This window comes from Malurus melanocephalus, unplaced genomic scaffold, assembly GCF_030028575.1.
Source record: "Malurus melanocephalus ecotype Western Australia unplaced genomic scaffold, MMel_1.1 scaffold_339, whole genome shotgun sequence".
Lineage (NCBI taxonomy): Eukaryota > Metazoa > Chordata > Aves > Passeriformes > Maluridae > Malurus > Malurus melanocephalus.
The window spans coordinates 635058-647078 of NW_026623571.1; the positions used below are offsets into that span (position 1 = coordinate 635058).

Sequence of the window (12021 nt, forward strand, 5' to 3'; positions counted from 1 at the left end):
AAAAAAAACCAACAAAAAAACCCCAACACTGTGAAGGCACTTGGAAATCAGATAATTTAATCATCAGGTTTAGTGCTAATATATGGAAGAATTATCACAGTAAGACATTGGGATTCAGACTGTGGTGGTTTCCCCCACATATACACATCTACTTTGCTAAAATCATGAGAATGTTATTTGTTGTTTCAGAGCACATTTTGGAGAACAAAAATAACAGTCTGACAAACCCAAACTGGAAGAAATAGCAGCCACCAGAGTAAACACTGAAACATAAAACTTCATGTGCCATTTGCTGCAGTATTCAGAATGAAAAACAAAAATGCTTTAAAACTATCACGTCTTTTCATTTGGATCCTAGAAATGTAAAAGGGAAAATGAAAGTGGCTATTTGTAAAGTGGCAAGATGATGCTAGGAGAAGCAAAATCACTGCATAAAAATGCAGGGAATAATGAAACTAGAGGGCAAGCTTAGATGATGCTTATTTCTGTAGCATGTAATTCCTTTACATCACAGATGACAGATGGTTCTGTTCCTTCTAATCAAATTCAGGTCGTGTTTTATTTGGCTTTAACTGCACTAAACATTGTTCATATCAAAACCAACTAGATGTTTGCAATCAAAAGTACAGCAAAAGGGTGCAGMGCTGCCAGAGTGCAGCATAAAATATACTGTTTCTGACTTTCAAGAGTCTTGATCCAGAGAAATAGCATAGCTTAACAACTCAACTGATTTCAAACAAAAATCATGTATTTTGACTATCTGAGATTAAAAACAGATTAATACGATCAACCTTTATCACTCTGTCCAGTATTATTTCCAACAGAAAACTACCTAATGCATACTGAGAGCTTTTCCATAACAAAGCTGTAMCTTCACTAAATACTTACCTTGTTTATAACTGCCAGCATTCCCAGGAAGAAAGAGAACTGGGATTCCTGTCAATAGGAGATTTTTGTTTTCTTCAGCATAGTTCCCTTCCCCATAGAGATAGAGYTCATATGCTGGGTATCGTCTGGCTGTTTTCTTGGGTAATTTTATTTTCTATTGCAAAAGTTAAAGAGAAAACAAACACCTTGTTTACAGTGTTACAAACAGGAAAATAGAGTGGCTATCCAGCCTTTTAAATGATCTGGCTTATGTATGGTTTTAAATTACAGTCTAAAGAATACAGAATGAAAAACTGGGTTTCACTTTAAAAAAGAAAAAACTAATTAAAAATAGAATATCAAACATGCTGTTTAAGTAGGTATTACTGTGCTGAGTGAATGGCTGCAGTTACTTACTCTAAACAGTGATTACCTTTAACCAGCTTTGAAACAAACTGCAAATGAATGCAATTATGTATCTATCAAAGCTGCRCGGTGGGTGTGGTGGAAAAAAAGGCATGCCATGGATCTCAGAACAAGGATGTGCTACTGCACGGGATACGAGAGCTAAACCTCGACAGCAGCCAGATGTGGGGGACTGTCAGATGGCACTTGTTGCCTCAGGGTGAATTACAGATGTTGTGTGAACTCCCTTAGATGATTTTTACAGAGATGCCACCTGCAGTTGGAATTTAAACAGCAGCAGTAACCACCGTTTCATCAGAAAAAAAACAAACCCAGGGTACTTGGAGGCTTTTTCTGTTTCATCTTTAGAGCTGGTTTTGTGGTCTGACAAACCACCTGGTTCTGTAACACCTTGAGGTCTAATGCATGTGTCACTTGAACCTAAAGAAGGCCATATTTCTTGTGCTAAAGAAGAAAACAAGTAACCCCCTAACCTACCACAACTGATTCACGGGATTACGATTCCCAGAGAGAAAAGAAGATCACTTTGAACCTGAGCAGCAGGTGAGGATTAATCTTACACCAGTAAGCCAATCTCTTCGAGTCATATGACACTGTCTTAATTAAATGTATTCTTGTTTACTACTTAYTTGGTTTAACTCCTGCATGGAGGTTGGTCAGTTTGTAACTCTGAGTTTCTAARATACAGATTTTTAAAATTTTGATGAGTGCAAATGCACTCGTTCCAATGTCTGATTAACTATTTTACAACAATTGAGAGAATACAAAAAAAATTGCTTACCTTACACATTAAGGCATAATTTAAAATTTAAGGGAACACTTGTATAGAATAAGGTCAAAACTAAACTCAGTTTTGCATCAGCAAACTCCAAGAAAATCTCTCTTAATTACTTCCTTGAAATAGAAGCACCTTTATTTCAAGTATTTCATTGTTTTCTCTCAGCTGCATCTACCACAAACATGATTTAGCTTTAATTCCAAACCTTCCCGTGTTCTTCTCTATCTTTCCTCAGCTAATGACTATTTTCTTTCCCCCTTGGCCTTCAAATTTTTTKGTATACTGGCTATTTGCAAACTATTTTTAATAAAACTACTATTTATGATGCTTGATATATATTTTTTTCTATGATATTTATGTGTGTATATTTGTTATAGTATTTTAAATATCTTGATTCATAAACACAGTAGGGAGTATGAGTTAAATTCTTTCACTGAGAACAAGCTTGAAAATTGAAGCTTCATTCAGCACTTACAACTTCAGATCATCCTTTGGTCTTTTCCCTTTCTCCATCATCTTGCCTTTCCAGCTTCACTGACCTCACTCCTTTCTCCCATTCTCATTCCTTTYGGCCACTCCTTTGGCAAAGGCTTTCAAAATTATGTGGAAAAGACTTCAGGAGTTCCCATTACTAAACTAAGAGTGCCATCAAGATGWGCTTATATGACTTCCTGACAGATCAAATCAATTGTTCATCCACAGTAACCTCCTGGTCAATTGTCTTTTCAAAAACCTTTACTGAACATAAAATTAACAAGCTGCTCTTCTTTGGGTCAATGTTGAATGCAAAACTCCACAGAACCCATGAGAATTGTAGTGTCAAAATACTGGGGTTTGGGCTGGGTTTTGTTGCTTTTTGGTTTTTTTTTTTTTTGTTCTGGAAATCACAGTGTTCAAATATTAAAGCAAAATGGCAATGCATAACTCCCAAGGAAAAAAGACATTCATGTTCAATGACAGTGGGTTTAAATCCTGAATTACCAAGACATTGCTTATGTAACCAGTTGTAGCAAGCTACAGCAACTTTTTACAATGTCAATGTAGGCTTCATTTTTCACCGCGTTCTCAAAGAAATTAGGTTGATGTGAATAAATCCTCATTACTAACTTCTGAACCTCTTGCCAAGTACAGCTGAAAAGGACAARGGCAAGTTAAATTCAAACACTGCAATTTTAAAACTCATGCAAAAAAAAAAGTGATCGATTATTAGGCTGACTGTGAGCTAACCCACTGTGATAGACACAAAAGAAATTAAACTTCTTGTTTAATTGCTCAAGCAGTTATTTGTTTTGTAACGTGATACCAATCCAGAAGCAAGGACAGGTACTTCCCACATGAAATTCCTACCCTGGGATTTCTTACTGAAGGCAGCTCTACACACACAATAGACACCTCCAGCAATAAAGAGAGGTACTTGTAAAGTACAATGCCTTAGCAAACCCGAACGAATTCACAATTTGCCCCCCAGACCAAAGTACTGYTTTCTGCACAGTAAAATTACTCAGGAAGCAGGAATTCCATGAGGCAATAGAGCCAGCTGTGACTTGCATCTCCTGCATGGAAGCTTTGCATCCCTTACCACACAACGCCCGCCTAAGGATGCTCCGAGTTTAAGTCCTGACATAATGAATAAATACAAAAGATGTGGTRGCAGACAAGAGTTTCAGGCAGCCGCCAATAACATCACACAGATTTTGCCAGTAACTTTCTGTTGGTTGGCTTCAGATTGAAGCTGAAGTAGGTTCTGGCTGCCAGGAGATCTGAAAACTTGCCGCGTAGTATTTAAGTATTTATAACTGCTTAAACTAATTTGTCCTAGAGCACTGACAAGACAATCCCTGTAGTCATACCAAGTTTCTCTTTTGCAGGCTAAGACAAGTATATCAAGGTTAGCAGATGAAGGTTAATAGATCCAGCAATTAACTTTCTCTTTCATTATGAATTTAGACACTTAAGTTTTGTTTTTAGATCTTTTTTACTATGCAAGCTAGCTTGCAACACACTTCTGAACACAGTATTATTTACAATAATTAATATTTTTCCAACATAGATTATATTTTAGATAATAAAAAATGAATGTTCAGAAGTCAACCAATTATGCTTTTAATAAGAGAGAAAACATTAGTAGTAAGAACTACTATCAAAAAGAGAAGCTGTTTTCTAACAACTGCATGGTGCAGCATTAGCAGTGAACTTAAAAGTACGCATTTACATCCTCCCGCTGTGAAGATAGAATATCGTGTGCGGAAAACAACAGTTCCAGCAGCAGTTCCCTCTCTCAMACTGATCCCAGATTTTCAAAGAGATTTCGACAAGGCTCCCTGAGCAGAACAAGAGGGATCTCGGACGGAGTTACAAGCTCTCCCACGTACATTGTGGGACTTGCCACCTCCGAAGTGCTCACCGAGARGACTTTGCACCACTGTTCACCACCTCGAGAAATACACCAATAGTCAAAACTCAGCTAGACGCCTTTTTGACACACTGGCTCCTTCACACTATGAAGTCACGAAAAGGGCCATGAAGTGCACGGCTCGGCCTCCTGGGCAGTGGCAGTGCTGTGAGTGCTGTCCAAGGAGCTGGCCCAGCCCCTTCCTTCGCCAACGCCTGCACGAACCTCTGGGTTTTACCAGAGCTACAGGTACCTGCGGACATTGGCGGGTCGGAAGGCGGGCAGGGTTCGCAGGGGCGCTGGGTTACAGGTGGGCATCATTCYCCCCGCTCCGTCCCCGAGGGGCAGTGCAACACAACGCGGGCACAGAAGCGCGTCCTGCCAGCCCCCGGCCCCGCACACGCCCCAGCTGCCCGTGCCCCATTTCCCATTTGCCGCTCGCCGCCCCGAGCGAAGGAGGGGCTGTTCTCCCTGCCCGGGGAGTGCGCCTCAGGCTCCCGGCTCCCGGCTCCCGGCTCCGGGGCGGGCGGCAACGCCCCGGGAGCGGCAGGTCCCACCTGTTACACGCCGCCGCACTAACCAGGTACTCGGGGTACTCGTACATGTAGGTCATGCTGCACCGGTTCTCCTCGTAGAGGAACAGCACGTCCCGCACGCCCAGCAGCACCAGCGCCGCCAGCGCCCCGTAGAAGAGCGCTGCCAGCGCGGGCAGCCGCTGGCCCGCCCGCCCCATGGCGCCCCGCGGAGCGGAGCGCTGCTACCCGCGGGCTCCCCGCGCACACGGGCACGGCGGGGCGGGGCGGGAGCGGCGCCGCCGGGGAGGCGGAGCGGCCGGGCGGGCGCCTCAACCTGGCCGCCGCCGGCGCCGGGGGSCGGCCGCCATGTTGGGGAGGTCGGGCGGGCGCTGGGCCGAGGGGCCCGGCCGCCATGTCGCGGCTGGCGGGAGAGGCGTGTCCGCCATCATGGGGAGGGCGCTGTGAGGGAGCGCGGCCGCTCAACCCCCTCAGGGCCCGGGGGCGAGCACAGTGACCCCCGGGAGCAGCGGGGTCCACCTCGGCGGAAACAAACCCGCACACCTCGCTCCTACGGACCCTGCCATGTCAGTGATGTACGTCCAGAAAGCTGCGGGCACTCACCATCAGAAAAGCGCTGGATGTGGTTTGGATATTTTTTTTTCCTTTTTGTGGGTTTTGTTTATTTGCTTTAATTCAGGTAAACACCGTAGTATCTGCCTTTTRGTATCTTTAAGCGCTCTGCTGCATTTTAGCCCCCTGTGGGACTGCTGCCCCAGCCCGCTGCAGGGCACACCCAGCAGTGCGGGTGGTGCTCACCAGGGAAMACAGTAAAATATTTAATAACTGAATAAAAAAAGTTACTGTGGTGCTGTATTTGGTTCCTCCACCTMCCCCGAATCTACAGAGAAAGCGATACAAAAATCAGCTTTCTAAGGCAAGGGGAATTTACATATGAGGGAAGTACGAAATAGMTATATACATGCAGTTACATTGTCTTTTTCACTGCTACATACTTAAGTTTCCCCGGCTCCCCCAAAAGAAACAAAACTTACTCAGTTTTCCAACAGTATTTGTACCATTTTTATTTGTAAAAATAACCATCTGAATGCATTTCAATAGCAGTTTACAGTTAGGCTTCTTTATTACATTAATACAGCATTCAGTAGTTGAAAAAGTTACTAAACTGTGCTTGAGAAGATTCAGATTGAATTCCAAGTCATTCAYTGAATTTTTTCCTCATTTCATATGTGACATTTACCCACATCCTCAAACTTCAATTTACAAAAGCAAACAATACTGACACAACCTCACCGAAACCATCAAACAATGTTTTATATCATTTATTACAAATGTTATGCAAAATATAACACTGGCACCAGATGCGTATCACCATGGTTTGTAAAGATATATTGCACATGCTAAAGCATAAAATATAAGACAAAACCTACAAAACCTAAGATATTGGCTTTAATGTGTAGATCACTGCATAAGAAATGCATAAAATTACATTTTATACACACACTCAAGATTGTCACTAGTTTAAAACGCCCTTTCCTATAACACTGACCTAAGGTTTACTTTTTGTGTAATAAGAAAGCATTTTCAGCACTGCAAAAATTATACATTATTCCTATAGAAATTTAGCATATTAATTTTCATTTCAATGCAGGTAGAACATATGAAAAGAAGAAACACTTTATACATTCAAAGAAGGTCTGAAATGAAAATGTACTGGTAATATATTGCTTTTATAACACTCAAATGAAAAAAAAAAAGACAAGTTTCACAAAACATTTCCATTATACACAAATATAAAAAGGCACTCTAATATTTCTTACATGACTAAGAATAAAAATCACAAATTTTTTTTTAAAATCATCCTCAAATACGTAACCAAGTTTCTCAACAGTACAATGGATAAACAATTMATTTCATGTGTTTGTTCTAATTCAATAACCTGGCAGTTGTTTACTGCATAAAAGTACCAAACACATTATGGTGCCCTTTTAAGTAGCGATGAACAGAAATTCCCCTGAGCTATTTCACAGCAATTTCAGGCAGTCCGGAGGTTGTAACTCRGTATTTATGAGAGAGACCTGGGAGCCCATCCTACTCTGGACTCCACCTGCAGCTGTGGTTAAAATACAGGACGAAATGATCCTGCCAGTACACCGGGGCAGGGAGCTGTCCCTCCCCAGGTACCTTCTGCTTGGTGCAGACAAAGAAATTGTCCATGCACTCTAAGTTGCAGGATCCAGGGTTAAGTGCAACAATTATGTATGATTACTCTTGTAAGAAGTCCACAGAAAGGCAAGGAGATTATTTACAAGAGTAAAATTACTCCCATGCTTAAATACCTGCCCTAAACTACACATTTATTTCTACATGTGATAAATTACAGATTAATGTAGTAGCATATGGAAAAAAAAAGGGATTCTGGTAACTCACGAGAGATGTGGGACAGGCCAACAGTGAGCACTTGCAAGTGTCTCATGGCATTTTTCCTCCTAAATACAGCACACTCAAAACATRACCTGTGCAGTGCCCTTGAGCATATGCTCCTATGCTTTCTGAAATACTGCATCCTGATAGCACTGTTAGTTCACAGAAGGGTTTCCTGGATAAAAGATAGATTTGGTTCCTGGAAGGACCAGCATGACTCAAAAATAAATCACCTCTGCTTCTGGGATGCACTGAGAGGCAGCAGCTGTTGCACTACACAATTACCAGTGTTATGAGGTATCACAAATAAAAAAAAATTTGGTAACTGTATGGTAGCAGGTAAAAATACTGAAACTTTTCTAATGGCTGCTTTAAATAATATAACAGCTCTTTATAAAGAGGACTGGTTTTCTCTTAATGAAGCAACTTTTCTTAATTTCAGATAGTGAAATTTTCTATATTTTAGGGTGAGACTTATAACTAATCCTGCCAAGGAGCCTGCCTACATTTCTGCTTAAAATAAGATTAAAATGCTGATTCTGCTGTTAGACAGGTGGCAGCTATTTTCCATATGTTTGTTTTCAATGCCATCATTCCACATTAAAAAACCCCCCAAAATTACTATTCACTTTGGAAAGGCATCACTGAAAACTTTAACAACTGATCTCTTCTCTTATTTTCAGTGTTTTAAGTAAGGTGGTTATCACTACTCTACAACTTTAAAAAGCAAAAACGCTGAGAAAAATCAATTAAAATGTTATTTGGTGCTATTCCTTTTGCTCCTCAGACTCTTAAGTCTTGCCAGATTCACATTTCATTTCACGTCATGCCAAACAGTATGCATGAATGCTAACTAGGAGAACAAGCCATAGGTATTTTTCCTGGGCATTTGTTTCATTTCAAATAAATAGAAACACATTTACATTAAAAGTATATGAACATATTCTTAAGTGTGGAAAAACAACCCACCTGTGGTCAACACATCATCAGTTAAAAATGTCAATTTGAAACCTGAAAATGTAAAATTCACCCAAGACTACTCATTACCTCAAAAGTTTATATTTTATCATTTAGAAAAAACTACTTCATTATGTAACTCACATTTGAAGAAAAAAATAAAAGTAGCAAAATCTTCAATTTAATTACTGAAGCATTTTGGTCCTCTTGTACAGCTGGTTAGTTCGTGATAGCTTTTTGTTTGTGTTTTTTGTTTTGTTTTTGTTTACAAAGTCTCATTCTTCCTTTTGTACATCTGTTGCAGAGGAGGGTCGTGGTCCATTTGACCTAGAAACTTTGGCAGAAGGAGTAAACATATTCACAAAGTTGACACTGCTTTACAAGCTGGTGACAAAAGGCTTTTTAGCRTCTATCTCTTGTCCCCTGAATTGTACACTTGCTATATTTCTGGTGTTTGGTATTTCAACTTTTGGTCTTTTGCTTTCATTGCTTTACCTTTGCTCTGTTAATCCAAACACTGACAAAAGTATTTTAAAATTCAATACYGTTTACAGTAAAAATAAGTTATTTAACCATAGAAAAGGAAAAAARTGCCATTCAAGTTGGCAAATCATTATAAACTTTTACATACACCTTTGTCTATGCCTGATTTCTCCCCCTCTCCCCCTTTTTTTTTCTGATACTGGATTCATGATTAATGGCTCAGGTGACAGAAACATCTAATGACCCTAATTCTGTAGTGCAAATAAACCATACACATTTGTGCTGAATTRAAAAAAAATAAGGGCCAAGTGATTTCCATTTTACACACGTGATGTCCAGAGGAAAATATGGTGAGATGAGTGGAATTWGGCCTTAAGAGTTAACAACTACATTTTTCTAATTGTGTACTGCAACTAGGAACTGTAAAAAGTGCCTTCTGTACGTTTAAGTGCTTAATACAGGCAGAATGTAAAAGGTTTCATTTCCTGYAGAAAGGTAATACAGGCAGTTTTAAGATTACAACTTTACCTTTGGTTTGTGTAAAAAGATTATCTAATTGACAGAATCCCTGGAAGCAGGAAACAAACAAACGTAGGAAAGGGGTGATGCTCGAATCTGTGAAGGCTATGCTGGAAATAGGGTTGTGTACTAAAGGTGCAGCTAAAACATGAAAAAACTCTTTAAAAACAGTTCCCTGTTTATTTGTGCTGTCAAAAAGAAAAAAGGCATTTTCTCTTTTTCTACTTAAAATAAGAGGTAGAGACTTTCCACAGGGGCACTTTGGGCCTAAAGAAAACATCAGGAAATTGAAGAGCTGCAAAACTCTAATAAGAATATGTTCCAGTAAATCCCTCTAATTTTGTTATTTAAAGGCTTGATTCTCATCAATACTACAAATCTTTCAATAACCTACTTGTCAAGAATAATAGTTAGGAATATAGCTGTGGATCTTAAGCTGTCTAAAAAGACAAAAATTAAAGCTGAAATTAAATAATAATGAAAAAWGTTTTCGAATACCAATGAGTCAAAATGTTTCAGAATCCGAATCATTTTCATTGTACCCATCCTCTGTTCCTATGTTATTACTCAAGGGCTTATTRTAAGAGTTAATGCTACCCATAGTGGAGCCATCGCAGAGGTGTGTCCTGCCCAAATTGTCTTTTTTAAAACAAGCGAAGTTGAAAGCCGTCACTGAACTGGAGGGAGAAAAAGGCATCATGGTAGCCAAAATGAGTGCCAGGCAGTCAGCCACGTCTTTGTTAGGAGCACAAGCCAGGGCTGGCGTATGACCTGGGCACAAATGCAGACAAGGCAATGGTTAGTACTGAGGGCACCCAGTGGCACCCAGCATTCCTCAGATCCATCTCTAGGGACACCGTGGGGAGATGGATGGGGGTTACAGCATGCCAGGCGTGTTACTCACTCACATGGGACGTGCTGGGAACACACACTCGGGGCACTGCAATCACCGGCACCACAACGRGCACTGCTTGTGTCAAACCAGGCAGCAAACAGACTCCACGAGTGCAATAAAAGCACTGGCTCAACACAGCTCTACAGCACAGACAGTGTGGTGAATACACAACACAGGGAGTACAGCCACGGGGACAGGGACAGAAACTGGCCTCAGTTTCTGTGCAATGAACAAGTCTCATTCTGAGAACAACGACTTGCATTAAACAKAAAAGAGATTAGTTTTAAAAATTTTTAATTTAACAAGAAAATAATTTTAAAGATTGATCGGTTGAGTAATTACTCAACTTGGAAAGCAGTTTATTTAGGAATAAAAATGTAGAAGAATTAGACCAGTCCAGGGGGTACATAGATAGCAGGTATGACTACATGGATGTTTAATTACCCAAATTTACATCATGTTAGAATAATGGCTGTATTCAGCAAGCATGGCATACACTTCAACTACTATTATTATTATAATACTATTATTATTATTCCAATATTAGGAATAATATTATTCCAATAATATTAGTTCCAATAATATTATTATTACTCAARTGTCAGTAAAACAAAGGACCAGGGAGCTATTAGAAGCTTTTTTTCACTGCAGTTTAACTTGGCTCCTGTCCAAGCACTGCCCCTAAAGCAGCTCCTCACGTACATGAGCTGTGGAAGCTAATGTGCTCATTTTACTTGCTGTCTGTACATTTTACAGACTGCAGTGCACAACTCCAGCAYTTTGCTAGAACTCCTCCATTATGCTAAGAACTGAAAAATTTWTTTGCAGATGGTCACATCTTAAGCCCTGCAGCAAAAGTAATGCACAGCAGTGGCCACTACTCGTACCTACTGCCTTGAGTATGCAAAGATCTACAGCACAGATGAATTTGGTGGGCAGAAGTGAGGACGGTTTTGTTGCATATTGCCCACATTTAGGCACTGACTGCAGTCAGTGCATTTCTTCTTCCACTGCATTCCAAGTGTTAATATTCTTTAGAGCTGTACATACACCAAGGTCATACTTCAGCTCTCTTTTAAACTGTGCATGAAGTTGTTCCTAGAAAAACTAAATGTGTATAAMATTTAAGCTTAATTTTCATTTGTTACATACAAATTAGCTGGACGTGTATGTACTATTTTAAGGATAAAAACTGTGGTTAGAAGCTAGTCTGGTTCATTTTTCTGTCCCCTATCTCTAAAAAGAGGTTAGGGTCAGATGATTTCCATGGAACTCATTTTACAAGTATAACTAGGTAACATTTGGTTTATAGTAAATATTCACCACTCAGTTCTTTTAATCCATAGATCTCAAATATCTTGCAATGATGGGTGGGGTGAGTATTATTACTTTACAAATATGGAAAGATGGAGGTGCCAAATCATTACCTAATTGCCATGAAGTTAGTGTTGTAAAAAAGACTAACTTTTTTCAAGAAGATACTTTTTAAAACTATACTTGTAGAACCACATCTCTTTACAGATCTTTATAATTTTTAGAAAGGGACTTCATTGAAGTCTGAAATAACATTATTTAATTTAGTAATTAATCCTGTATTTTACGAGGCAACAGTAATTTAATTGCATCTTGCATTAGGTCAGATAATTGGCAAGCACAAGGTTTGATCTCAGAATGAGCCGGGACACACTCAAACATATGCTGATGGTTTTCTTCCTACCCATTAAAACATGTGCTGAGTGAATGCAAA

The 12021-nt window shown here is 39.8% G+C and overlaps 2 protein-coding genes across 11 annotated transcripts in view; both read right to left on the reverse strand.

Annotated features, from left to right (window-relative positions):
- The window catches only part of PGAP1 (post-GPI attachment to proteins inositol deacylase 1), a 31654-nt gene extending 26398 nt beyond the window's left edge, over window positions 1-5256 (reverse strand). Inside the window, exons 1-2 of the mRNA XM_057378004.1 lie at window positions 5044-5256; window positions 889-1042 (exon numbers count right to left, since the gene is read on the reverse strand). Of these exons, the coding sequence (XP_057233987.1) occupies window positions 889-1042; window positions 5044-5196 (307 nt within the window). The 5' untranslated portion in view covers window positions 5197-5256. The remainder of the gene's footprint in view (window positions 1-888; window positions 1043-5043) is intronic.
- A 764-nt stretch (window positions 5257-6020) lies between these two features.
- The window catches only part of ANKRD44 (ankyrin repeat domain 44), a 130104-nt gene continuing 124103 nt past the window's right edge, over window positions 6021-12021 (reverse strand). For 5 of the 10 annotated variants that reach the window (XM_057378018.1, XM_057378021.1, XM_057378020.1 and 2 more), the window contains exon 28: window positions 8644-10150. In XM_057378018.1, coding sequence (XP_057234001.1) covers window positions 9885-10150 — 266 coding nt within the window. In that variant the 3' untranslated portion in view covers window positions 8644-9884. The other 5 variants (XM_057378024.1, XM_057378023.1, XM_057378026.1 and 2 more) reach the window with 3 other exon arrangements.